At 57.0% G+C, this 27,262-nt stretch overlaps 2 protein-coding genes across 39 annotated transcripts; one reads left to right on the forward strand and one right to left on the reverse strand.

Annotated features, from left to right (window-relative positions):
- SLC6A9 (solute carrier family 6 member 9) lies at nucleotides 1–21,527 on the forward strand. Its single transcript, XM_055254728.2, is given in 15 exon segments — nucleotides 1–309; nucleotides 5,613–5,651; nucleotides 5,653–5,775; nucleotides 6,454–6,610; nucleotides 7,227–7,358; nucleotides 9,024–9,294; nucleotides 15,083–15,215; nucleotides 15,422–15,556; nucleotides 15,652–15,755; nucleotides 16,421–16,658; nucleotides 16,750–16,884; nucleotides 16,993–17,092; nucleotides 17,181–17,281; nucleotides 19,982–20,152; nucleotides 20,268–21,527. Coding segments are annotated over 15 exon segments (2,121 nt in total). The 5' UTR covers nucleotides 1–222; the 3' UTR covers nucleotides 20,463–21,527.
- Nucleotides 21,482–27,007, reverse strand: CCDC24 (coiled-coil domain containing 24). 38 transcript variants are annotated; one of them, XM_063627734.1, is made up of 8 exons: nucleotides 26,888–26,942; nucleotides 26,202–26,416; nucleotides 25,989–26,105; nucleotides 24,360–24,485; nucleotides 23,163–23,217; nucleotides 22,655–22,724; nucleotides 22,469–22,547; nucleotides 21,482–22,069 (listed from the first exon to the last, which is right to left on the reverse strand). In XM_063627734.1, the coding sequence occupies exons 2-8, from the start codon at nucleotides 26,408–26,410 to the stop codon at nucleotides 21,832–21,834; spliced, it is 894 nt and encodes a 297-aa protein (XP_063483804.1). In that variant the 5' UTR covers nucleotides 26,411–26,416; nucleotides 26,888–26,942; the 3' UTR covers nucleotides 21,482–21,831. The 38 variants fall into 38 exon arrangements, with proteins under 38 accessions (XP_063483804.1, XP_055110711.2, XP_063483783.1 ...); XM_055254736.2 differs by lacking the exon at nucleotides 26,888–26,942 and adding an exon at nucleotides 26,615–26,877; XM_063627713.1 differs by lacking the exon at nucleotides 26,888–26,942 and adding an exon at nucleotides 26,615–26,877 and having other exon boundaries at nucleotides 26,202–26,428.
- Between the last annotated feature and the right edge of the window lie 255 nt (nucleotides 27,008–27,262).

The raw sequence follows: 27,262 nt of genomic DNA on the forward strand, positions 1-27,262 counted from the left end.
TGCTGGGAACAAGGGAAAAACACAACAAACCCCACACGCCCCACTCCAGCTCTGGAGCACCCGTGCTGGGCTGCATGGGGACTGGCCGGAGGGGCAGGGCCAGGGGAGGGGGTAGGCAGAGCTTCGGGAGGAGATGAGGTGAAAGTAATTGACGCTGCCCAGCCCGGCAGTGGGAGAGGCAGGGGATGCGTCAGTGTCGCGCTGGAGCTGGCAGAGGTGTGAATGAGCGGCAGAGACATGCGGGCTGCGATCGCTCGCCCCGGGATGGCCGCGGCTCATGGACCTGTGGCCCCCTCTTCCCCAGAACAGGTCAGTCACCTTCCAGGAGGTTGAGCCCCCTCCTTGGTGCCAGGCAGGCTGAGAGGCTGGGCTGCGGGTGGGGAGAGGGGCTGAGTGGTCTGTGCCAGGGAGGGGCAGACACAGCCAGCAAGCAAGACAGACACCAGCCAAAGTGACCCAGAAAGTTGCAACTGTGCAAAGGAGTGCAGGAAGAGTTAGCTGTGTGGCGGGGGCGAGAGGGAGGAGAGTGGGGGTGTGAGGGCTCCCCCAGCCCAAGGACCTGCTGAGAATCTGCTCTGTGTATCAAAGCTGCATTGTCCTAGCTCCCGGGGAGACGGGCCGGAGGTGCCCAGGAATTGTACTAATCAATACAGCCTCATTGTCTGTGCCACGGCAGTTACTCCTATGGAGAGAGTGGGTGAGGGGGCAGGGGAACGTGGTACATGGTTTCAGTGGCAAGGGATGGGGGAAGGGGATGGGGCAAGAGTCTCAGCTGGGAAGAGAGAGACCCCACAGAGCATTTTCCAGGGTCCAGGGCGAGTGCCCGCATGGGCTGGGAGCCGGTGTGTCCTCATCCCTGGACGCTGGGGACGGGTGGAGATGTCAGCGGATGACAGCGAGGGTGAGGAGACTCAAAAGCTACACTTCTCCCCTGTAGGACATCCCGACTTGACCTTCAAAAGGCAAGAGAGGGAATGTCCTCTGAGGTGATGTGGGATGGGTCTGGGAGGAACAGCACGCAGGGCTGCCCTCAAACCTCAGTACTGCTAAGGTCAAGAACCAAAGCCACTTTCCAGAGTGCCTGCCTGCTGCTAGCCGGTGAGGGTAGATGCCGCCCCCAGCCGCTGCAGCGCAGGACAGGACCATTGCCTCCAGTCTTCCCTGCTGGGCTTGTCTGGGGTGGGAAGCGAGGAGCTGGCCAGGGCCCACCCAGGGTCCTCCATCACTCTCCCCAGGGCCTGGAGTGGAGCCCAGCATGCCTGGGGGTGCCAGTCATCTGTCTGCTGCCCACAGTATTGGCAGTTCCCTTGCTGCCAGTCAGGGCTCTGCCATGGATAAGCACAAGGCGTATTCTTGCCTCTCTCATCTGCTATATGAAAGCCTGGACTCTGAAGGCACCTGGAGTCCTGAGAGGTGCCCAGAGATGGCTCTGAGGTTTGCCTTGAGGCAGGAGGCACGAATGGCCACTGGGGACTGCTCGGCCCGGGGGAGATTTTCCCATGTTCTGCCCCTCCACCCCGGCCCCAGACTCTCCCATATCCAGATAACAGGCCAGAGATCAGAGCTGCGGCTGGGTCTCTCTGCCCCTACTCAGTGCCATGTAGGTGAAGGACAGAAGATTCTGTCATTGCAGGGTAGGTGCTGCCTGTGGGCCAGCCTGGGCCCTGCACTGATAGAAGAGAACAAAAACCGAGGGGTGCCTGGCAGGAAGGAGGTCGTGGGGTCTTCTGAGGCAGCCACAACCTACTGTAATGGCTGTTCTGTCTAGATTCCCCATTGGGGCTTAGAGAAACTTGCCAGTGATCTGATTTGGCTCAAAGTCCGTCTGGGATGTGAGGTCTTGCCCATTCTCCTCCATAAAGTTTGTCTTGGATGGGACTTCATCCCATGAGCAAACCCTGGGGCTGGAGAGTCCTAAACACAAAGCCTGCTGGGTCCCAGAGGGGCCCGCCCAGCCAGGGCAGCTCCAGGATTCCTCAGTGTCCACCCAGAGCAGGAGGGGGAAGCTCACAATTCACAAAAATATCCACTGGACACTGATCTAGGAGGCGGGAGTCTCACACCAGAGCAGAGTCACTGTCCAGGGTGGAGAGCCGGGCTCCCTGAGTCTGTGCAAGAGCAAAAGGCAGGAGTGCATCCTCAGGCTGGCCCGGTTCGCTCTGGGAGTAGGCTTTGCCACTGCATTTCCTCTTTACCTTTTTCTGTATTTTCTAATTTTTTAATGATAGCTTATCATGCTTTTATAATCAGAAAAAAAGGGCAAAATTTTTTTTTAGTAATCTAGAAAGCTAATGGGAACTAATGGAATGTACAGGGGAAAGTCAGAAATAGCAAAATTCCAGGTGAGGGAGAGCTATGGAATATGAGTAGCTGCTGAGGCTGTCTAGCCTGGGAATCTGGCAGATCCATTGAAAGTGCAGTTATCTAGTCTATGGCCATACCATCCTGAACACACCCGATCTTTTCTGATAGTGAGGTTATCTAGTCTGTCCCCTGCTTTAGTAGACAGCAATGCTGACATACCAAGAGTGGAAGTGGCTTACCCAGGGCTCTACTGGAGGAGCGGGCCCTAGAGCACCAGGGCTCTCACCTGCACCGGTGTCCCACCTCTGCCAAGCCCAGGGCAGAGTGGGAGATCTGGATTCTGCCCTCGGAGCTAAGCAGAGCAGTAAATAAGCCGAGCAGAGGGCTGTGTAAAGGACTTCTGTAAGTGACTTTGCTCAGTGTGGCTCTCCCAGCTAGGCAGGGAAGGGGTGGGAGGCTGTTAAACCAAGAAAGATCATAAGTCCTTGTGCCAGGGTGGACACTGCTGTCTCAATGACTGGTTCTAAGGGTAAGGGAACATCTGAGGGGTGTGTGTGTGTGTGTGTGTGTGTGTGTGTGTGTGAGCCAGCTCACCCCACCCCGCCATGGAAGGAAAGCCTCCATTCCTTCCATGGCTGGGAGAGCTTGGGGACAGGGCAGGCTGGTCCTGTCCTGGAGACCAGCCACTGCGCCCATGGCAGTGGTAAGTGGAGGCTGCTTTGTCCTGGCAGTGGCCTCTCAGAGCTGCCAGGAAGGGTGACAGGGCACATAGGGGCTGTCTAGGGAGCCTGCAGAAGAGGGGGCCAAGCCAGAGGGAACCATGCCGCTATGGTTTAATTCCCCACTGAGATGTGGGCAAGTGAGTGAGGGTGAGCAGAGGGGGGGCAGATGGTGGTGATGGTGGTGGGGGGTAGGAGAAGCCTGGAGCAGAGCCTGTCCATGGGGCTGAGCTGGCTCAGGCAGATGGGCAGCCGGTCTGAGTCAAATCATGAGCACAAAGGGATTTTTCCGTGGGCACCTCAGCTGATGGCCACTGCAGGGACAGTTCATATCAGTGACACAGCCATCCACCCAGCAGATCAAGAAAAACTAGAGGCTTAGAATAGGAAAGATTATGCAAGGAGGGAAAAAAAAGCCATACAGTATTGAAAAAGATTTAGCTGCTCAGGAGGGAAGTCAGAGGGTGGTCCCCAGAGGAGATCTGGACAAGGAAGGGAACAGAGCACCCAGAAAGTGCCTGGATTTTTTTTTGGAGAGTCTTTCCTCCACTTTGCTTGGAGAAAGGTAGGCTTGCTCTGTCCTCTGCTGAGAGCTCAGCCCTCCCCAGCCAAGCCACCTGAGCATAGACAGCCCTGGAGTTGAAGTCAGAGACCAAGCCTGGGCCAGGTTCCCGTGGTCAAGCGTCACAGTGCTGGGACCCAGGCCCAAGCAGAAGTGGGTGCTGCTTCTGCAAGGATCCTCTGCATACAGCAGACCTTTAGTGTTGTCAGGAACTTCCTGCCAGAGCCCCATCGCCAACCCCGGTTCAGCCCCAGTCCTGGGGGCTGTGGCCTCCCTGGGTTACAGCCTGCACGGCTGAGCTGGTTAGCACACGGCTCATTAACGGAGCAGCCGCTGGCTCTTGAGGGCTCAGGCAGGCGGCTGTCTGTGGCATGTGGCTGGAAGCATCACCACCTTCCCCGTACCCCCACCATGCCAGGGAAGGAGCAGACTTCAGGGATCCAAATGTGGTCCCACTTGGTCGGGGGCTATAGGGCATCTGTCCCTCATCTTGCTGGGAACAGGAGACAGGTCTTGATCTTCAAGCCTTGGGAATCTGGATCTCTGCAAAGCGCCTTGCCCTTACCCTGCCCACGGGTCCATCCTGGACCATCAGTTGTCCCTTTTACAGCTGTAACTGCTGCTCTGTGACCCCATCCGTGTACTGTGCTGCTGGCACAATCAGGCATTGTGCCCCTAAGTAAACAACCCTGGGACAGAATAAAACTGGTATTGTAGGGTCAACATATAGGAGCCCTATTTGGCTGGCATTTGTTTGGGACCAGATAAACCACCCCCAGCAGGCCTCACACCCTCCAAAAAATGGCCCCTTGACTCTGTGATCTTGCCACACCTGCCCCAGTGAAGGCCCCAGGAGGTGGTGACATGCTCAGGCAGGGTTCTGTAGGGGCATGTCACAGAGGGCACACTCAGGCCGGGGACCACCCTCTACCAGGGCCAAGCATGTCTTCAAGCCTCTTCATCAGGGAGGCCTTCCTTGACCTCAGCCCTGCTTTCCTGCCTTGTCCTCCTTCCATACTCTTGTGATTTTGAGATGATCCCCTCTATGGTCACCCTGAAGCCGCATCTAAAGATGATGGGTGTATACATTTCATTGGTGGCTTGCACCCCCGCTAGACTTCCAGCTCCAAATGGGTAGGAGCTCTCTGCTGAAGTCCCATTTCCTGGCACAGTGCCTGGCACATAGCCGGTGTCAGTAAATCTGCCATTGCATGAATGAATCAACGAATGAATGAAAGAAGGCTTGTTTAGCCACTGATTTGCTCTGGGTGCTCCTTGAAGGAAACCCATGGTCCCTGGCACTGTGCCCCTGCCCTCTGTGGAGGGTGTGAGGGTCACATCTCGGCAGGGTCGATGCTGGATTGAGTGCACAGGGTGGCTGCCCCACAAAGCTGTCTGTGCTGCAGTGCCCACCCATCAGGCCCTGGTGCCTCCTTTGCCCACATTCCCACCTGGCCTATCCAAGGCGCTTGGGGCCCAGGGAGGCCATTCGTTCCGTCTGTGTTTGTTCATCAGCATCAGGGTCTGATAGCATTTCACCTGCACCAGGCTGCCTTGCTTATTGGCCAGACTGACTGCTGTCGAATATGTCTCTTTCAAGCAGAGGGTCAATGTCACATCACTGGCATCTCTCTGAGGCTACGGGGCTCCATCTCTGATGCGGGTCTGTCTGTTTCTCAAAGGGGAATAGCTCACCTCTGGGAGGCTGTCTCTGGCACTAAGGTCTCTCTGTGTTTCTGTTAGTGACACTGAGCCCCTGTCTCCTTAGTGAGACCCCTTGGGGCCCTCGGGCTCTGATTAATTTCCTGCTCACTGTAGGAGGGACGTGGAAGGAGCATGGCACTTATTAAGGGACTTCTTTAACCAAGGGACTTGCAGAGCCAGTTCCAGCTTTTGGGCCTGGGGTTCCACAAGGGGCTGTCCTCAGTGGGGCCCAGGCCACCAGCCCAGTCCTGCAGGCCCCACATTCTTCCCTGGGGCAAATCCCCGCATCTGCTTCTCCTGACCTTCGGCCCCCTCCCCTGCAGGTGACGCTTCTCCCTGTTCAGAGATCCTTCTTCCTGCCACTCTTTTTCTGGAGCCACTCCCTCTAGTTCCCTAGCAGAGTCTGTCCTCAAAGTCTGGCATGAGGCCCACAACTCTGCTCTCCTTCCCCAACCCATGGCCCAGCACTCCCTAGCCATGGCCCAGGTCAGCTCCCCAGGGCGGCTCCCCAGCCGTGGGCAGTGTGGCTAGCTCCCCGGACCCTCCCACCTAGAGTCCCAGAATGCCCTCCCCAGGTCTGTCCCGGCTCAGCTGCTCCCCCATTTCCCCCCAGCCCTGCCCACTCTGTGCCCCCAGGAAGAAGCCTTCAGCTGAGGGAGGGGTCTAACTTCCCCTCCCCCACAGTCGCCTGCCCAGGGGCAGCGTGCTCAGCCTGGTGATGTGGTAGGCGACGGGTGGGGGGGCTGTCTGGACACAGGCCCCTTTGTGCCCAGCCTGACTTGGCTGCTTGGTATGAGGCTCAGCTGCTCCCAGATCCTTACCCAGAGGGGCAAGGGGAGGTTTTGGAGGGGCTTGGGGGCTCCTGGCCCTAGCTCCCTCTTCAGTGTGCCGCCTCCCGGATGCTGGCAGCAGCTCCTCAGGTGGGCTGTGCACCTGGCACTGGGTGCTGTGGGGCTGGTGAGGGAAGCTCTGCTTGGCGCCCTCTGGCAGCCACTACTCTCTGCTTCCCTCCTCTGCCAGGCCTGCCTGAAGCTCCTGCCAGCAGAGGGGAAGCCCGGGGAGGGGTGTTGGAGGGTCCACGGTTTCCCTGCTGGGGGAGGCCCAGAGGGTCAGGCACAGAGCACAAATGCCTTGCTGATGGTAGCTTCTCTCCTGTCCCCACAGAATGGTGCTGTGCCCAGCGAGGCCACCAAGAGGGACCAGAACCTCAAACGGGGCAACTGGGGCAACCAGATCGAGTTTGTACTGACGAGCGTGGGCTATGCCGTGGGCCTGGGCAATGTCTGGCGCTTCCCATACCTCTGCTATCGCAACGGGGGAGGTACCCAGTGGGCACAGGGCAGGGACCACCCACTTGGGTAGAGCCCACCCACCAGGGCCTGGGCCACCCTCTCCCTGGCACAGACCCACTCCAGATAAAGGCTGGCCTCTGGCCCCGGCCTCCTTCGCCCTCATCCCTGGCTTAGGCACCCTTTGCCTAAGGCAGGCCACCCCAGGCCCTGGCAGTCTGTTGTTCAGGCCTGGCCCTGCCAGTTGGCCCCCTTTGAGGTGAGGAGAGGTGAGAAAAGGACCTAACCCCCACCAAGCCTCCCTGTTCTGTTCCCTGGGGTTCAGCAGCCCCCCTAAATGGTTCAGAGATTTTGAGGATCTCAGCAACTTATGCTTGTGAAATCGCTTGGTTAAACCATCAAATCCCACCCAAGTATGGAGGCTCTGGGGCCTGGATTCCACTCCAAGCAGACTTCCTGAGAGCCTCTGTCAAGTTGAAAGCCAGGCTGGGGGTGGTGTGCCTCAGCCCAGGCTCCTGCTCAAGCCTGGCACACTCCTCCCTGGGTCCTACCCAATCTCGAAGGTTTTGCTGTTGAGTTCTGAGCAGGAAGCCCAGGGTGAGATCCCTCCAAGCCCACTCCTGAGCCAGACCTCTCCCTGCCTACCAGGCGCCTTCATGTTCCCCTACTTCATCATGCTCATCTTCTGCGGGATCCCCCTCTTCTTCATGGAGCTCTCCTTCGGCCAGTTTGCGAGCCAGGGGTGCCTGGGGGTCTGGAGGATCAGCCCCATGTTCAAAGGTGAGGCCTGGGCGGGGCACTCGCTCACACACACACAAACACACAACGGCCTCTGAGGGCCGTGCCAACTCGTCCATCTGTACAAACACAGCTGACCGCTGTAGAGCCCTGATGCTGACCCCAAGCCCCACATCAATGGCCTAAGCCATGGGCGCATGCTGGGACCCATGTTTACTTGGCTGCCACCCTCCCCTCCTACCACGTGTACACACAAAACTCCTTTGCGCCCCCCCGCCCCCAGCCAACTTACCCCTACCAAGACCTTGACCTGGCCTTCCTTTGGCCCTCCATCTCAGCCTGCCCCTTGGGCCCTTAGAAATTATTAACCTCGGGCCGGGCACAGTGGCTCAAGCCACTTTGGGAGGCCGAGGCGGGTGGATCACCTGAGGTCAGGAGTTTGAGACCAGCCTGACCAACATGGAGAAACCCCATCTTGGCCGGGCGCAGTGGCTTACCCCTGTAATCCCAGCACTTTGGGAGGTCGAGGCAGGGGGATCACAAGGTCAGGAGATTGAGACCATACTGGCTAACACGGTGAAACCCTGTCTCTACTAAAAATACAAAAACAAAATTAGCCTGGTGTGGTGGCGGGCGCCTGCAGTCCCAGCTACTCGGAGGGGCTGAGGCGGGAGAATGGCGTGAACCCAGGAGGCGGAGCTTGCAGTGAGCCAAGATCGTGCCACAGCACTCCAGCTTGGGTGACAGAGGGAGACTCCATGTCAAAACAAAACAAAACAAAAACCATCTCTACTAAAAATACGAAATTAGCCAGGTGTGATGGCGCATGCCTCTAATCCCAGCTACTCGGGAGGCTGAGGCAGGAGAATCGCTTGAACCTGGGAGGCGGAGGTTGCGGTGAGCCGAGATCGCGCCATTGCACTCCAGCCTGGGCAAGAAAAGCAAAAACTCTGTCTCAAAAAAAACAAAAAACAGGGCCGGGCGCAGTGGCTCACGCCTGTAATCCCAGCACTTTGGGAGGCCGAGGCGGGCGGATCACAAGGTCAGGAGATCGAGACCATCCTGGCTAACACGGTGAAACCCCGTCTCTACTAAAAATACAAAAAATTAGCCGGGCGAGGTGGCAGGCGCCTGTAGTCCCAGCTACAAGGGAGGCTGAGGCAGGAGAATGGCGTGAACCCCGGGGGGCGGAGCCTGCAGTGAGCCGAGATCGCGCCACTGCACTCCAGCCTGGGTGAAAGAGCGAAACTCCGTCTCAAAAAAAAAAAAAAAACAAAAAAAAAACAAAAAACAAAAAACAAAAGAGGCCAGGCACGGTGGCTCACGCCTGTAATCCCAGCACTTTGGGAGGCCGAGGCGGGCAGATCACGAGGTCAGGAGATCCAGACCACCCTGGCTAACACAGTGAAACCCCGTCTCTACTAAAAATACAAAAAAATTAGCCGGGCATGGTGGCGGGCGCCTGTAGTCCCAGCTACTCGGGAGGTTGAGGCAGGAGAATGGCATGAACCCGGGAGCGGAGCTTGCAGTGAGCCGAGATTCCGCCACTGCACTCCAGCCTGGGTGACAGAGCCTGGGCGACAGAGCGAGACTCCGTCTCAAAAACAAAAACAAAAAAAAACAAAGAAAAGAAAAAAAGAAATTATTAACCTCACCTCCTCCTGCTGGATGCTGAGGCTCCTCCCCCCTGCCCCTCCCCTCCTGCAGGCGTGGGCTATGGTATGATGGTGGTGTCCACCTACATCGGCATCTATTACAATGTGGTCATCTGCATTGCCTTCTACTACTTCTTCTCGTCCATGACGCACGTGCTGCCCTGGGCCTACTGCAATAACCCCTGGAACACGCGTGACTGCGCCGGTGTGCTGGACGCCTCCAACCTCACCAATGGCTCTCGGCCAGCCGCCTCGCCCAGCAACCTCTCCCACCTGCTCAACCACAGCCTCCAGAGGACCAGCCCCAGCGAGGAGTACTGGAGGTGAGGCACCTGCAGGACCTGGGGTGGGGGGAACGTGGTGGCAACCCTGTCCCCACTGGGCAGCCATCTGAAGACAAAGTAGAGTGCCTGGTTCAGCCTGCTGCTGGGCTGGGAGAGGGTAGAGGTGAGTGAAGAGTTTAGGAGAAGAGCCTGATGTACAGAAAGCAATGGAAGATGGAGGCCGGGCGCAGTGGCTCACGCCTGTAATCCCAGCACTTTGGGAGGCCGAGGCGGCGGATCACGAGGTCAGGAGATCAAGACCATCCTGGCTAACACGGTGAAACCCCGTCTCTACTAAAAATACAAAAAGAGAAAAAAAATTAGCCGGCCGTGGTGGCAGGCGCAGGAGAATGGCGTGAACCCGGGAGGCAGAGCTTGCAGTGAGCTGAGATTGCGCCACTGCACTTCAGCCTGGGCGACAGAGCAAGACTCTGTCTCAAAAAAAAAAAAAAAAAAAAGAAAGCAATGGAAGATGGAATGTTGAGTTGCAGGATCTTTACAGAGCAGCCGTGAGGAAGGCTGTCAGAAATCCAGCAAACCAGCCTTCAGGGGAGACTCAGGGGAAAGGGGGGCAGATCCTGGGGAGAAGAGTGTGGGCAAAGGCTCTGTCCCAGATGAGCAGAGGCTGGCCCCAAGGCTGAAGGGAGCCTGCTCTGATGAGAGTAACAGGTGTGGGGAGAATGCATGGGCTTCAGGTGGCCTAGGAAGTGGCACTGCCTTCATAAAGAACTTGCCAGGATTAGGGTTAGACTTGATGATGCAGAACAAAAGACACCATGGAAGGTCTCTGAGCCGGGGGTGCCGTGATCAAGACATCCTGGCACATTTTGTTCAGAGGCAACAAAGAGACCAGAGTCTCAGGCCATCCTGCTGTGCCCTCCACCCACCAGTTGGAAATTCCCCGTGTCTTGCTGGGGAACCCCTGGGCAGAGGGCTTTGGGGCATGCTGGCAGGCCTCCACCATTTATTCCACAACATTCACGCCTCTGCTCTGCCGGGCCCTGTGTCCCCATGGTAGGTATGAACGGCCCAGAGCCCCTGTCCTGAGGAGCTCACAGGGCAGTGGGGAGACAGACTGCTAATCACAGTAGGGCAGGTGCCTCGGTCCAGGTATGTGCAGGGGTGTCATGGGGACACAAAGAGGTAGTGCTTGGTGCTAAGGGGATGGGGCAAGACCAGGCAGTCAGGGCTTCCCAGAGAAGGGAGTGAGGAAAGTAGAGAGATTGGGAACCACATGAGCAGGTGAGCAGAGGCCAGAAGGAGGCAAACTGGAGCTGGGGTTGGGAGCAGGTGGGACGCTGAGTGACAAGACAGAAGAAGCCAGCAGGCATCATATAACACAGGGCCTCCCATGCCAGGCTAAGGATTTGAGGATTTCTTTCTCCACATGTGATGGAGAACCATGGCTGAAATGCACAAGGGTCCGAGGATACCGCAAGTCACCGCAGGGCCTCTAACCCAGGCCCGAGTGCTCTGACCCTGAAGGACCCAGCTTCCCTGTGCCAACCTCTGGGCTGGGCTGTAGACACTCAAAGACAGGTAAGACGGGGCCACTATTCTCAAGGACCCAGAGCATAGAGAACACAGCTGCTGTCCCCCAGAGGGGCATGGGCAGACTCAGGCACTCAGTTACCAGACAGGTCATTTCATTTGTCTTTTATTTTTTAATTTTTAACATCCTAACATTTATTTTTTTTTTTTTTTTTTTTTTTTTTTTTTTTTTTTTTTTTTTTTTTTTGAGACGGAGTCTTGCTCTGTCGCCCAGGCTGGAGTGCAGTGGCGCAATCTCGGCTCACTGCAAGCTCCGCCTCCCGGGTTCACGCCATTCTCCTGCCTCAGCCTCTCCGAGTAGCTGGGACTACAGGCGCCCGCCACCACGCCCGGCTAATTTTTTGTATTTTTAGTAGAGACGGGGTTTCACCGTGGTCTCGATCTCCTGACCTCGTGATCCGCCCGCCTCGGCCTCCCAAAGTGCTGGGATTACAAGCGTGAGCCACCGCGCCCGGCCTCATTTATTTTCTTTTTAAAAAATACACCTGGAACTGAATGGACAGATGATTTCTTTTTTTTTTTTTTTTGAGACAGAATCTCGCTCTGTTGCCCAGGCTGGAGTGCAGTGGCACGATCTCAGCTCACTGCAACCTCCGCCTCCCAGGTTTAAGCGATTCTCCTGCCTCAGCCTCCCTAGTAACTGGGATTACAAGCACCCGCCACCACGCCTAGCTCGTTTTTGTATTTTTAGTAGAGACAGGGTTTCGACATGTTGGCCAGGCTGGTCTCAAATTCCTGACCTCAGGTGATCCACCCATCTCGGCCTCCCAAAGTGCTGGGGTTACAGGCGTGAGCCGCCACACCCAGCCGATTTCTTGAGCACTTACTAGGTACCGGGTACTGTTCTCAGAGGGGAGAGAGGGCAGGAAGACACTGTCCTCACGGAGCTGCTGTCCGACGGGAGAACGAGCAGATACGGCCGAGTGAGGCATTTTACTACATTTGAGGCATGATGTGGATGGGGCAACTTGATCTAGTCTGGGGTGATGAACCTTCCTGGAAGCTCCCAGAAACACAAAGCCTTGTGCAACCCCACCCCCAGATGCTCCAGTGGCGGTTGTCCCAGGGGCTGACTGCCAGAGATTCCCAGCCCTGGGCCCACCCAGGGCAAAGCTCTAGAGATTTTATCCAGTAAAATCAGAGGGGAAGAGCCTTCAAAGAAATCTGACTGGTGGAGCCGCTGCACTCTACTCCCCAGCACGGGCTGGAACCAGGCCTGCCTAACTGGCCACTGTCCCATGCAGGATACCTTCCCGGCAGCACGGCTCCCTGCTGCCCTCTCCTGGAGATCCAGGGAAATGGCCCTGAAGAGAGCAACCCAGGCTGGCTTCAGCAAGGGAGGAAAGGAAGCACCCTTATTGTGCCAGGCATATTATCTAAGTAGATATTAGTATCCATATTTTCAGATTCAGAGACTGCCGTTTAGAGGGTAAGGAGCTAGGCAGCAGTCGCTGTGTCAGAATCTGTGTGCGTTGCGCCCGTCTGGTGCTGCTGTTGCTGGGTGTGCCCGGGTGAATTAGGTGGGGGCGGCTGTGCAGGTGTTTAGTCCACACTCTCCAACGACCCTTTGGACAGCTGCACGATCTCACTGGAATGCCACAAAAACCCTGTTAGGTAGCTTGTGTAGGGATTTTTAAAATCACCATTTTACAAATGAGGGAAGCTAATCAAAAGTAAGATGAAGGGACTCTAAAGCGAGAGAAGCTCAAAGGGCAGATTTCTAAGCCCACGTCTGCCTCTCGCCCACTCACCCTTCTCACTCAGGGTCCTCCCCTCCCTCGCCACCCTCTTCACAATCTTGCCTTCCAGTCCCCTGTGCTGGTCTGATACCTGCTACTGGGTCCTAAACTCATGACCAGGCCTCATGGCAGCTCTGGAGTCACACAGACCCCTCTCAAATCCTGGCTCTGCTGCTTATTAGCTGTGGCCTTGGGAGGTCATTCACAGTCATTTGTCCATGAAATCGGGCGGTCGTGATACCTACCTGGTTTTAAAGACAAAATGAGATAATGCAGCCCTAAATCACTAAGACTGCTGATAGGAGCTCAGGCAGCACAACCACAGCCCCTGTGGGACCTGTTCCCAAGGGTCCTGTTCTCAAGGCACTCACCACCTGGCTGGGGAAATAAGATTTGTCATGTGGAGACATTTTTAAAGCAATGCAGAATAATTCTGGAGATGTCATGTGTCAAGAGGCCACTTGTAAATATGTTGGGTTCCAAATGTCCTTAGGCTGTTTGATCTCAAAAACGTGTGGACCAAAACTAAAACCAAACAAAAAACAGAATATGATGCTATAAAAATAAAGCTAGAATTCGTCATTTGGTTTCCAGGCTAGCCTTTTAAACTCTTCAGTCCCTAACACTGTAATGCTATATTTTTGCAGTCAAAAATAATATAGGCCAGGTGCGGTGGCTCACGCCTGTAATCCCAGCACTTTGGGAGGCCGAGGCAGGAGGATCGCTTGAGCCCAGGCATTCGAGACCAGCCTGGGCAATATGGCGATACCACATCTCTACAAAAAATACAAAAATTAGCTGGGCATGCTGGTGCACACATGTAGTCCCATCTACTCGGGAGGCTGAGGTGGGAGGATCGATTGAAACTGGGAGGTCGAGGCTGCAGTGAGCCATGATTGTGCCATTGCACTCCAGCCTGGGCTATAGAGCAAGACCCTGTCTCAATAATAATAATATAAAACACTACCTGTTTAGCATGTATGGTTAGACAAAGTATTAAAAAATCCTTCAGGCCGGGCACGGTGGCTCACGCCTGTAATCCCAGCACTTTGGGAGGCCGAGGTGGGTAGGTCACCTGAGGTGAGGAGTTTGAGACCACCCTGGCCAACATGGTGAAACCCCCGTCTCTCCTAAAAACAAAAATTAGCCCAGCGTGTTGGTGCACACCTGTAATCTCAGCTACTCGGGAGGCTGAGGCAGGAGAATCGCTTGAACCTGGGAGACGGAGGTTGCAGTGAGCCCAGATCGCATGAATGCACTCCAGCCTGGGTGACAGAGCGAGACTGTGTCAAAAAAAAAAAAAAAAAAAATCCTTCAAACAAGAAATGGTTTCTTTACTTTGAATGCTGGTGCTGGAGGTAGAGCAGTTGTTCTCTGCCCTCTTCCCTGAGAGCTGGGGAGATGCCCCTGCAGGCCTGTATGCCCAGCACCTAGCACAGGGCCGGGCACATAAATGTCTGATTGATCAAAAGATCACAGCTGGTATGGCATAGGGTGCCAGATGGAGCCACCCAGAGGGGAGAAATTTGGGTCCAATTTTTTTTTTTTTTTTTTTTGAGATGGACTTTTGCTTTGTTGCCCAGGCTAGAGTGCAGTGGCACAATCTCTGCTCACTGCAACCTCCACCTCCTGGGTTCAAGCAGTTCTCCTGCCTCAGCCTCCCAAGCAGCTGGGATTACAGGCACCCGCCATCATGCCCAGCTAATTTTTGTAGAGACGGGGTTTCACCATGTTGGCCAGGCTGGTCTTGAACTCCTGACCTCAGGTGATCTGCCCACCACAGCCTCCCAAAGTGCTGGGATTACAGGTGTGAGCCACCATACCCGGCCAGGGTCCAATCTTTACTGAGCATTCCACTGCTTCCCTCAATTTATCAGAGATAGAGCTAATTGGTGCACGTGAAATGCTCACTGGTGGCTTCCTGGAGGACCCACCTGACCTCAGGTGATCTGCCCGCCTCAACCTCCACAAAGTGCTGGGATTACAGATGTGAGCCACCACACCCGGCCAGGGTCCAGTCTTAACTGAGCATTCCACTGCCTCCCTCAGTTTATCAGAGATAGAGCTGATTGGTGTAGGTGAGATGCTCACTGGTGGCTTCCTGGAGGAGGTGACACCTGACAGGATGAGGAAAAGGCATTCCTGAAGAGAGAAATGTGCAAACAAGGACCTGGGCTGAGCCCAGCTGGGGACAAGGAGATCTCCTCGCGCAGGGACTAGGAAGACCACACAAGCCTGGGGTGTGGCCTTCAGGAGCCCTTGAAGGGCCTGGGAAAGGCTGCAGAAGAGTGGACTGTGTCGGGCTCCCCAGGGGCTGCAGCAGGTGGAGGGGACTGGGCCGGCCAGGGCCGGGCCCCTGAACTAGCTCCCATGTCACACAAGGTGGCTGCTGGGACCTCATGACAAAGGAGGGTACAGCCCGGGTGGGCCCTGGGCCTTGGGAATTTGTTGCTGGGCAGCGGCGGCTGGCCCTCAGTGACAGAGTCTCCCCTTCCCAGGCTGTATGTGCTGAAGCTGTCAGACGACATCGGGAACTTTGGGGAGGTGCGGCTGCCCCTCCTTGGCTGCCTCGGTGTCTCCTGGGTGGTCGTCTTCCTCTGCCTCATCCGAGGGGTCAAGTCTTCAGGGAAAGCAAGTACCCCTCCCCCAGCAGGGTCTGTGCCCACCCAGAAAGACCCTGCCCCCTACCTGGGTTATGTGTGTGTTGCAGGGAGGGGATGCTGAAGGGACTCCAAGCAGGAGAGGGACCGGGGGGCTGGTGGTGATTAGGGAGCCAGGGTGGTGGTGCCCAGGGGAGGGGAGAGCCCAGAAGAGTCCATGGAGCCCTCTTGTGCCAGGTGGTGTACTTCACGGCCACGTTCCCCTACGTGGTGCTGACCATTCTGTTTGTTCGCGGAGTGACCCTGGAGGGAGCCTTCAATGGCATCATGTACTACCTAACCCCACAGTGGGACAAGATCCTGGAGGCCAAGGTGGGAAGTGAAGGAAACCGGAAGGGGGTTGGGGAGGGGCCAGGGAGGTGCCTGCCTCTGCCCACAGCTCCTCACCCGCCGGTCCCTCCCTGCAGGTGTGGGGTGATGCTGCCTCCCAGATCTTCTACTCACTGGGCTGCGCGTGGGGAGGCCTCATCACCATGGCTTCCTACAACAAGTTCCACAATAACTGTTACCGGTGAGTGCTCCCTGCCGGGCTGAGGCTGCCCCCTTCCTGCCCTCTCTGCAGCCTGATCCCGGCTCCAGCGCAGCCGTGGGCCCACCAGGCCTCCTTTCCCCTCATGATCTTGAGGTTCTGGGAATACTGGTTCTGGATAAAGTTGTTGGAGAATGGGGAGAGAGGTTTAGGCAGGAGAGAGAAGAGAGATGGGGACAGTGATGTCCCAAGGGTCTGTGAGGACTCAGGCAGCTAAGGCTCACTTAAAAATGCCCAGAACAGAGCAGAAAAGGAGTTGGGGGCCAGGCCCAGCACTTTGAGAGGCCAAGGCAGGAGGATCACTTGAGCCCAGGAATTCAAGACAAGCCTGGGCAACATAGCAAGACCCCATCTTTCTTTATAAAACATAAAAAAGAAAATTAGCTGGGCGTGGTGGCACACACCTGTAGTCCCAGCTACTTAGAAGGCTGAGGTGGGAGGATTGCTTGAGACCAAGAGGTCAAGGCTACAGTGAGCTGTGATAGCGCCATTGCACTCCAGCATGGACAACAGAGTGAGACCCTGTCTCCCACCCCCCAAAAAAAGGGTTGGGGGCGCCTTTGTTCCTAGAACCTTCCGTGTCTCCATGTCTCCTCTTGGCCCAAATTGGGGAGAGGGAAGCTGAGCTCTGTTTTCCTCCCCATCAGGGACAGTGTCATCATCAGCATCACCAACTGTGCCACCAGCGTCTATGCTGGCTTCGTCATCTTCTCCATCCTCGGCTTCATGGCCAATCACCTGGGCGTGGATGTGTCCCGCGTGGCAGACCACGGCCCTGGCCTGGCCTTCGTGGCTTACCCCGAGGCCCTCACACTACTACCCATCTCCCCACTGTGGTCTCTGCTCTTCTTCTTCATGCTTATCCTGCTGGGGCTGGGCACTCAGGTACGAGGTGCAGAACACGGACCAGAGGCTTGGGGAAGGGAGGGAACAGGAACAAGGGGCAGGTCCCCAATCTGACAGCCACATCCTGCAGTTCTGCCTCCTGGAGACACTGGTCACAGCCATTGTGGATGAGGTGGGGAATGAGTGGATCCTGCAGAAAAAGACCTATGTGACCTTGGGCGTGGCTGTGGCTGGCTTCCTGCTGGGCATCCCCCTCACCAGCCAGGTAAGAGCTGAGTAAGGGAAGGGCTGGCCTAGAGTTGCCAGGACGCGCAGGGAAGGGTAGGGGAGCCTGGGCTGCAGGAGCCTCCCACAGCCGCCCGCTGTTCCCCAGGCAGGCATCTACTGGCTGCTACTGATGGACAACTACGCGGCCAGCTTCTCCTTGGTGGTCATCTCCTGCATCATGTGTGTGGCCATCATGTACATCTACGGTGAGCACTCGAGCCTCTGGCCTCCCGCGACCCGGCCCTTGGCCCACCCACTCTGTCCTGCGGGCCTGCTGACCCCCCATCTCTCCAGGGCACCAGAACTACTTCCAGGACATCCAGATGATGCTGGGATTCCCACCGCCCCTCTTCTTTCAGATCTGCTGGCGCTTCGTCTCTCCCGCCATCATCTTCGTGAGTTCCCTGGCCGGCCCCTCCCTTCTCCCGCTGCCCCTTGGCCATGTGTCCATCTCTTGGGACCCAGCGGAGGGACAGTGAGAGCTCCCGCACCTGGCCGGAGCTCCATACCCATGACTGGCCTTTGGGAGGCTGAGGGAGGTTGGAGAGAGTCAGAGAGGCGTGTGGCGACTCAGAGCTGCCCGGGCCCTGGCCTCAGGTTAGGAGGGGAGTGCCACAGCCTGTATTTGACTGCAGACATTGCTCAGGCATTCCTGACGGGCACCCCCGGGGACTCAGGAGTCAACATCGATAGCGTGTCAGCCTCTGCCTGCTGGCCTCATCTCCCATCCCTCTAGGGAGGGTGTTCCAGGGCCTTGGCTATGTGGTGGGAACCAGTGTTCCAGCAGCAGCCCAAGGCTGGTAGACCAGGCAGTGGAGTCAGATGTCAGCTCTGCATGGGGGCAACTTTGCAAGCCTTCCGGGCAGTGAGGTGGGCAGCTGGGGAAGGGGAGTTCCAGGTTTTATGAATATTCAACAGCTGAGAAATTCCCATCAGGGAGCTGAATTGGTGGAAGGAATCCACCATGGCAAGGAAGCAGGCACCCTCCACACACCATTCCCATGCAACCCGCGATAGAGCCCTCCAAGGTGTCATTGTTATCCCCACTTTACAGATGAGGAAACTGAGGCACGGGGATAAGTAATTGGCCCATGGTCACACAGCTAATAAGAGGCAGAGCCACAGTTCAAATCAGGTAGTCCAATTCCAAGCCTGGGCCAGCTCCACACTGGAAACACCTCTGCAGGAGGGAGGAACGGTCCAGGGGCCAAAACCGTATGACTTGGCTCCTTCCTGTTTGGGGTGGGATTCGGGGAAGGCAGGTACTGACAGTGTAATGGTCATTCCACAGAGGACAGGCAGGGCCACCTCCCAGTGACAGTCAGAGGGCTGGCCCAGTGGCCCGGGCAGTGTTCAGAGCCACACTCTTGTCATGTTTAATGCCTCGGTGGCACAGGGGGTTCAGCACCGGACTTTCCCTGTGGCTCATGTTTCTGCATAAAGCCCCATGGAGAGCTGAGGCCTCCACCTCGTAGGTTGTGGGATGTTCCCGAGCCTGGCACAGGCTCCCCCTCTGGCCACTGGCCCAGCTTTGAAACAGGAAGAACGGAAGTCTCAATGGTGGGAGGCAGGGGCGGGCAGGAACCACCACCCCAGAGTGGGGAGCTCAGCCTCTGCGGCTCAGAGGGTCTCCCAGCATTCAGACTAGATTGATGTCTTGGGGAGAGACCGGGGGCACCTGCCAAGGGCAGGGGGGAGGAAGGAGACAAGCACAAGAAGGATCTGTAGGGACAGCCTTGGCTGGGATCTGGTGTCTCCACAAGATTGAGGCACAGTGGGCGGGGCCCTTCCTGTGTCCAGAAAGCCAGGCTGGAGTTACCTTTAGGGGATCCTAGAGTCCTCTCCTTGGGGTAACTCCAGCCTGGCTTTCTGGGCTGTTGTGTTTTCTCTGGGGGCTTTCCTTTTTCATATTTCTGGAAAGCTCTTTTTGACAAACTCCACCCTTCTGTCAGCTCAAATGAGGGATTTGTCCACACGTAGGTCAGGATCTGTTCCATTCAGGAAAACTGTCAGAAGCTCCCATCGTGTGCAGTGTCCCCGGAGGGTCCCCCAGTTTGGATGTGGCTCTTGCATTCTAGAACATAGCCCTGTGCTCCAGGATGCGGCTGGAGGCTCAAGAGGAGGGTGCTGGGACCCCCTCCCCCGCCAGGCCCTCTGGGTAGCCCGCCAGCCACTGCCTGTGTTTCTGCCTCCTTTCACTCCTTTTGTTACTGCAGCCACAAGTTTTATTTCCAATCTCACTCATCTCTTTCCAAGGAGGCTCCCTAGAGCACTGCAGCCTGACACTCACCATTTCTAGCCCATGGAGCTTCCCCAGGCTGAATGTCCCTATCTCCACGGCCGTAGACAGGCAGGGCTTTGCCCTACCCTCTTTCCATCCTCCTCTGCCTCTCTGCACAAATCAGTTCAAATCAACACAAGAGACTGTGGCAGGCACTGTACTGGGCACTGCACCACCAGAGTTGATGCAATCCCAGGAGCTCCCAGGTCTATGGGAACATTAAACCAAGTCACTCTAAGGGAAGCAGGTGGAAAACGCCATGGGGGGGCCGTGCAGAAGGAAATGGAGGAAATCTGGGATGGCTTCTTGAAGGAGAGGGCACTGGCATAGGGTTTGACAGAGGAAGATGCAGAGGATGATTCCCCAGAATAAATGAAGAGTGGGTGGGAAACACTGGGTGTGACTGAAACACCGAGGGCGGGGTAGTGTGGCCGGCAAGACAATTTGAGGTCACACTGCCAGGTGACAGCCGAAAGGCCCAGGATGTGGCCTTACTTCAGTTGGCCACGGGGAGCCATAGCGAGCAGAACTGACTGATTCCAAAGGCGGCAGCAGCTTGACTGTGCTCGGCCAGTTCAGGACTGTGGCAAAGACAGACTTCTCCCTTCCGCAGAGCCTTCCCGCTCACTGAGCTCCGGCCCCCTGGCCCTGCCTGCTTCTTCCACGGCCCAGATGTTGACAGCTGTCCCTGTTCTGCCCCAAATGCCCTTTTCTAGTTTGGGAAACCAGAGAGGAAAGGGTGCTGGTAGAGGGATGGCCTGGGGTCTGGGCTCTGGGCCGGCCTCACGCCCACTCCCACACCTGCCCCGTGCAGTTTATTCTAGTTTTCACTGTGATCCAGTACCAGCCAATCACCTACAACCACTACCAGTACCCAGGCTGGGCCGTGGCCATTGGCTTCCTCATGGCTCTGTCCTCCGTCCTCTGCATCCCCCTCTACGCCATGTTCCGGCTCTGCCGCACAGACGGGGACACCCTCCTCCAGGTGAGGGCAGGGGCAGGCTGGGTAGCCAGGCGAAATGGGAGGGGCCGGCTGGAAGGGGCTTAAGGGCTCCCTCCTGACGTGCCCTGCCCCTGTGCCCCATGCCTACCTCATGCAGCGTTTGAAAAATGCCACAAAGCCAAGCAGAGACTGGGGCCCTGCCCTCCTGGAGCACCGGACTGGGCGCTACGCCCCCACCATGGCCCCCTCTCCTGAGGACGGCTTCGAGGTTCAGCCACTGCACCCGGACAAGGCCCAGATCCCCATTGTGGGCAGTAATGGCTCCAGCCGCCTCCAGGACTCCCGGATATGAGCACGGCTGCCAGGGGAGTGGCCCCACCCCCACCCCGTGCTCCCACTGCAGAGACTGGTGAGGCAGAGGCCAGGTGTCTCCGCCTGCCCCCTGCCACGCCCTGGCCAGGACAGCTGCTGTCACCTTGGTCACCACTGCTAGTGCAGTCATTCATGCTCGTGTCCCCAGTGTTTACACGTCCTTTGGATGCCAAGATGGCAGCTGGGGGGAGGGGTGGGAGTGGAGGGTTGCTGGGAGGTCCAAAGCACTTTGGAGGGGTCTCGGGCCAGGTCCCCAGTGGCCTGGACGGCTTTACGTGGCCTCTGATACCCTTATACCCTGCCCTGAGCTGAGGTTCTGGGTGGGCCTCCAGCCCCGTGACTAGTGCTCCTGCCCTCAGAGCAGACCCCAGCCTCTGCCAGGCACATTTGGCTCTTCCTCCCTAGGGGCAGGATGAGGGGCTGGGGGGCTGCACAGTGTTACTTGTCAGGCTGTGCTGCCCAGCCCTGTTTATCTGTGTAATTATTTTTGTAAACATTGTATTCTCTGTGGTCGCCACCTCCTCACCCCCAGCCTCGGGTCCAGTCTGTCTTCCAGGCCTGCCTGCACCTCACTGGGCTGCTCCGGGGTCTCTGCCCCTCATTCCAGCCCTGGCTGTCAGGCCCAGCCAGCAGAGGCCCGTGATCCAGCAGCCTGCCCAAAGCATTATTTGTTTCTGGGGGATGGGGTGGGGGCTGCTCCACAGGAGGTTTGAGCCCAGCACCCCGGGGAAGGGGACCCTGCACGACACCCCCTTGCCCTCCCTCCATCAGGCTAAAGGCCCAGTCTTCCCAAATGTGCTGCCCTCGTTCATGTGCCAAATGGCCCCAGCCCACATGGCCCTCCCCTCTCTGGAGCGGGAGCCCCTTCTGAAGTGTCTGAATCCCTGAAGTGTCCATTTGTCCGTCCTCTGTGCAGTGACAGCCCAGGCCAAGCCACCTCTAATCCTCTGTAGCAATAACGGTGCGCCGCCCATCCCTGCCCATCGTGCACCACTAGGATTTTAAAGTCCATAGATTTTAATGAAATTTCTATTCGTGTCTCTGAGCGGCTGCTGTGCTTTGTCTGGGTCCCCCAGGGGACAAGAGTCAGGCTGGAATGAGACCTCTGTCTGCCAGGCCTTTGTGGAGGCCTGGGAGGAGAAAGGCCAAAGGCTTTGATGATTGGGACCGATGCCCGGCCACTCAGCTCCAGACACCAGGGATCTGGCAAGGGGGTGGGGCAAGGGCCAGACAGACCAACAGCCTTGGGGTCCTGGCGAGAGCTCATCCAAGACCAGATCTGAAGCTGGCTGGGCCAAAGCAGCTGAGGCGGCAGCGGCAGACAGGTGCGTCCTGGCAGATGCCAGAGCTTACTCGGTGACCAGCCCTTCAGGCTGGGGCCTGGGGTGCTGCACTGGACATAGGTGTGGAAGCTGGCCCTTCCCTGGGGCTGCACTGAAGCTGCCGTCCCCAGCGATGGGTAGTGGACTGGCCTTGAGGTCGAAGGCAGGGCTCCAGAGGAGGTGCAGGCAGGCAGCACTGGAGAGGTGCAACCCCGCAGAGGGGAAGCAGGGGGCTGAGGCCCTGTGTGGAGGACCCCAAGGGCCGCTGCCTGGACAAGAAAGAGTAACTGTGTTGGCCGGGCGCGGTGGCTCACGCTTGTAATCCCAGCACTTTGGGAGGCCGAGGCGGGCGGATCACGAGGTCAGGAGATCGAGACCATGGTGAAACCCCGTCTCTACTAAAAATACAGAAAATTAGCCGGGCGTGGTGGCGGGCGCCTGTAGTCCCAGCTACTCGGAGAGGCTGAGGCAGGAGAATGGCGTGAACCCGGGAGGCGGGGCTTGCAGTGAGCCGAGATCGCGCCACTGCACTCCAGCCTGGGTGCCAGAGCAAGACTCCGTCTCAAAATAAAAAAATAAAAAAATAAAAAAAAGAAAGAGTAACTGTGAGGGGTGGTGGTCTGATCCTTCAGTCCACCCTGCCCTGTGTCTACTGTTGGTTTACCTGTGATTGGGAGAGACACAAGAAGGCCCCACAGATGCCTGCAGCTCCTGCTCCATGGCCTTCTTCTGTTCCTTTAGCTCTGAAGGAGAGATTCGGCTGAGACAGTGCCCAGCTCTTCTAGAGTGTGTACAAGTGTGGGCTGGGAGCAGGAGGCTGGGTGTTCTGGGCCCTGCTCCGTGTCCTCACCTGCCAGGGTGGGCTCCAGGGCTGCCTTAGAGGGGTGGCAAGGCCTCATATACTCCTCTTCCAGGCAGCGCTGCAGGGAGAGCTGCGTCAGTGCCCAGACTCAAGGCAGGGGTGGGGCAAGGCAGGATACAGAGGCCAAGATCCCCAGGGCAGGCCCGTGCAGCCCCTTCAGCCCATCCCCCATGAGGGCAGCCACGTTCCCCAGGGAATACCAGCCTTGCGGAAGAGCTGAGTTTGGCAAGATAGTGGTGGGGGCTGCACCCAGACTTAGGTAAAGGAAGGAGGCAAAAGACCTAAAACGGTTGGCCCTGGCCTTAAGGGCTCAACTAGAATCCTGGGCCTCCAGGATTTTGCAGCTGCACACAAGCATGCACCCCTGCGAAATGGATGCAGGACTCACACAGCCTGCACATGCACCTATGTATGCACACAGGTACCTGGGTCTCACCCAGGTGAGAGTCTACGCTCAGCAGTGAGGCTCGGGGGAGGGCCCAGGGCTGCGGCTCACCTGCAGGATGGGGATCTCCCTCTCCAAGGTGTGACACTCCTCCTCCACAAGGCCCCTGGGAGATGACGGAGCAGCAGCCAGAACCCGAGACACAGGACCAGGGCTCAGCTGAGTCCACCACATGGCCCCAACCTCCAGCCTCAGCAGAAGCCCCACCCAACCTGTCCTTCCTCAGCCCGCACTGCCCTCTGCTGCTTGGGGGCTGCCCCAGCATAGACTTCTGGCCCCTGCAAGGCTCTTTCTGGGCAGGAAGTGTCTTCCCCTCGCCCGCCTCACCCTGGCAGGCATCCTTCTCTCTCCCACACTTGTGCACTGTGATTCTTCTTGCCTCCATCTTCCCCCACATCACAGCCCTTCCTCTGCTTAAAATCCTCTATGGCTACCCCTGTGTCAAGATATTTATATTTATTTTTGAAACAGGGTCGGCCAGGCGTGGTGGCTCACGCCTGTAATCCCAGCACTTTGGGTGGCTGAGATGGGCAGATCACGAGGTCAGCAGATCGAGACCATCCTGGCTAACACGGTGAAAACCCATCTCTACTAAAAATACAAAAAAATTAGCCGGGCGTGGTGGCAGGCATCTGTAGTCCCAGCTACTCGGGAGGCTGAGGCAGGAGAATGGTGTGAACCCAGGAGGCGGAGCTTGCAGTGAGCCGAGATCAAGCCACTGCACTCCAGCCTGGGCGACAGAGCAAGACTTCATCTCAAAATAAAAAAAAGAAAGAAAGAAAGAAAGAAACGGGGTCTTGCTCTGCCACCCATCATGACTCACTGTAGCCTTACCTTCCAGGGCTCAATCAATCTCCTCTCACCTCAGCCTCCCAAGTAACTGATAGAGGCGTGCACCACTACGCCCAGCTAATTTTTGTATTTGTTTTGGTAGAGATGGGGTTTTGCCATGTTGGCCAAGCTGGTTTCGAATTCCTGGGCCCAAATCATCCTCTTGCCTTGGCCTCCCAAATTGCTGGGATTATAGGCATGTACCATCATGCTCAGCCATGGCATCTGTACTTGGCTGCTTCCTGAAAGCAACCTCACTAGCTCTGTAGCAGCCAGCTCTTTCCACCTCTCAGCCTTACGCACATGGGTCTCCCCGCCAAGTATATTACCCACCTCCTGTCTCACAATCCCAGCACCTCAAGATCCATCCCTGTCTCCACCCCTGCCTACACACATGCAGGTGCCCCTGGGCCTCACCTCAGGTGTCTGGCCACCTGGTCAATGTTGGACACGTTCAGTTGGTCCTTGATGATGCTGAGATCTCTGTGACCGCTGCTGGCAATGAAGTCACTATCAACTCTCCCCATGTTGCTCACCTCAGGCCTTCAGGACCCAAATATCACTTCTAGACAACTGTTTCTTTTCTCACAAAGGCAATATAATATAGTGCAAAGAGTGAGTTTGGGAGCCTAGGTTTGCAAATGAGCTCTGCCACCCTTCATTGTGTGTGACTTCAGGCAAATCACTTATCGCTTCTGAGCTTTAGTTTCTTTTCCTTTTTTTTTTTTTTTTGAGACAAGATTGTGCTCTGTTGCCCAGGCTGGAGTGCACTAGCACCATCTTGGCTCACTGCAGCCTTGACATCCCGGGCTCAAGTGCTCTTCCCACATCAGCCTCCTGAGTAGCTGGGACTATAGGTGCGCGCCACCACACCTGTTCAATTTTTTGCACGGGGCCAGGCGTGGTGGCTCATGCTTGTAATCCCAGCACTTTGGGAGGCCGAGGCGGGTGGATCACGAGGTCAGGAGATCGAGACCACAGTGAAACCCCGTCTCTACTAAAAATACAAAAAAAAAAATTAGCTGGGCGTGGTGGCGGGCGCCTGTAGTCCCAGCTACTCCGAGAGGCTGAGGCAGGAGAATGGTGTGAACCCGGGAGGCGGAGCTTGCAGTGACAGCCTGGGTGACAGAGCGAGACTCCGTCTCAAAAAAAAAAAAAAAAAAAAAAATTTTGCACAGATGGGGTCTCACTATGTTGCCCAGGCTGCTGCTGCTGCTTCTTCTTCTTCTTCTTTTCTTCTTCTTCTTTCTTCTTTTTTTTTAGAGACAGGGTCTTTGTCACCCAGGTTGGAGTGCACAGGTGCAATCATAGCTCACCGTAGCCCCGAATTCCTGCGCTCAAGCAATTCTCCCACCTCAACCTCCCAAGTAGCTGGGAATACAGGCGTGTGTCACCTCATCTAACTTTTTTTTTTCACTTTTTGTAAAGATGGGGTCTTCCTGTGTTGCCCAGGCTGATCTCAAACTCCTGGCCTCAAGCCATCCTCCCGCCTCAGCCTCCCAAAGTGCTGGGATTACAGGCATGAGCCACTATGCCCGGCCTTTAATTTCTTCTTGTGCAAAATGGAGATTTTGCCCACCTCCTCAGGCTGTGTGAGGATTAGAATAAAAAGTTGCTGCCATCCACTTATGAATATTTTACCTCATTCAGTCCCAGCTGTAAATACCATTTGTGACCATCCTCTTCAGCTCTCCCTGCCTCCCTAGCCCAGCCCTCACTCCAGTTCTCTATGCCGGAGGAACAACTGCCTGCTGGACATGGCTTCCTTTCTTCCCTCTTCCTACGAAGCTCTTCTCTTTCATCTCCTTGAAAACTGCTCCTCATACTTTCTAACCACTTTCTCCAGGAAGCTTTGCCTGTCCCCAGGCTAGGCAGGTGTTTCCTCTGGGTTTCTGTAGCCCTCATGGGCTGATCTCTATCTCAAGTGGCGGTGGAAGTGCCCAGCCCGTGACTAGAATCTCCTGCACGGAGCCAGGTGCAACCCACCAGTGGGCTAGGGCCCTCTGCCAAGCAGGGACAGATCCCTCTCTCCTACCATCACCTTACCTGGGCCCACCACCTCTCATCCGGAATATCTCCTGTTCTGGAAAATCACACGTGGGCTCCTCCAAGGCAAAGTGCAGGACCCTGGGGCTATACTGGACCCAAGCTTGGGCCTGGTCCCTGCAGAAGGTGCACAGGAAGGAAGCTGAGAGGCTCCTTTCTGGAAACCACAGAAAAGGCAACCCTGGCTCGTTGTTAGGGGCAGGGCTAGCCCACCTGGTATCTAGAGAAAGGGCCCAGGCCTGAGGCTCCCACCTGCCCTCACAGATGGCTTTGTGGCGGAGACTCTGGAGCAACTGCCGGAGTTCCTGGCGCAAGAGGTCCTTTAGGAGAGGCGGTGGTGCCAGAAGAGAAGAGGGGTCAGAGATGGGGCGGGAGCTGGGGGCTTGAGAGGATCGAGCCTCTTGGAGCAGTGCCCGTAACATCGCCACCTGCAAGGAGAGCTGGGATACCTTGCCAGTCGACTGGGGAGGGGAGTGACCCGAATGGTGGGGGCTGGGGGAGTGAGGGAGCGGGCGGAGTCAAAGGGGAGACCAGGATAGGATCTCGGGAGTTACCCGGCAGGGCCAGGGACCCGCAGGAGGTGGGAAATCACCCGAGTCGTGGGGCAGGCCAGGGGCGTGGCCCACCTTCCCTCTCCCCACCTCCGCCCGCAGCTCCAGGCTCAGGTCCACCGCCGCCTCCCCCAGAATCTTCTTCACTTCGGGTCGCTCCCGGAGCGGAACGTGCTCCTCCACCATCTCCCAAAGCGAGGGGGAGTGCCGGAGCATGACCCACCGGCGCCTCCGTCCCCGGCTGGGACCTACGGGCCGCAGGTCAGAGTGCAGGACGTACCGCGGGCCCGCCGGCAACGCACACCAAACCCCGCCCGTCTATGGGCCCCGCCCTCTCCCAAGCCCCACCCATGCTCTGCCGCTGGTCCCCTCGGGTGGGATTGCCCGGTCCGGAAGCGCGGCTTTTGGCCGATTCGGATGCCGGGGACTCAGAAACCAGGCAGTGGGAACCAGGGCCCTAGCCCCACCTCTTCCGCGTGGCCATCACCCGGGAAACCACGCCGCGACTCTAGGGCCCCGCCCCCTCCCGTGTTTGGTCCGGCGGGCGGCGCGTGCCGGCTGGGAGTTAAGACTCACCTTGGTGCTCCACCGAGCCCTGACCCCAAGCACTTTGGGCTCGGCCCTGGGCACCTTTAGGCCTCAGGGAACGTGTTAAGACCTGAGAAATCTGGGCCCACGGGTTTATTACTTCGTCGCCTCCACTGGCCCGGAAGCAGTGCAAGG

This window comes from Symphalangus syndactylus, chromosome 12 (genome assembly GCF_028878055.3).
Source record: "Symphalangus syndactylus isolate Jambi chromosome 12, NHGRI_mSymSyn1-v2.1_pri, whole genome shotgun sequence".
In the NCBI taxonomy this organism is placed as follows: Eukaryota; Metazoa; Chordata; class Mammalia; order Primates; family Hylobatidae; genus Symphalangus; species Symphalangus syndactylus.

Excerpts from the sequence above, each read along its gene's own strand:
- CCDC24 (XM_063627713.1), bottom strand. The coding sequence starts at position 26,755 with ATGCTCCGGCACTCCCCCTCGCTTTGGGAGATGGTGGAGGAGCACGTT. Across the intron at positions 22,725-23,162 it reads GGGAGATCCCCATCCTGCAG|CGCTGCCTGGAAGAGGAGTA; the intron begins GTGAGCCGCAGC and ends CTCTCCCTGCAG. Across the intron at positions 22,548-22,654 it reads CCTGGAGCCCACCCTGGCAG|AGCTAAAGGAACAGAAGAAG; the intron begins GTGAGGACACGG and ends TCTCTCCTTCAG.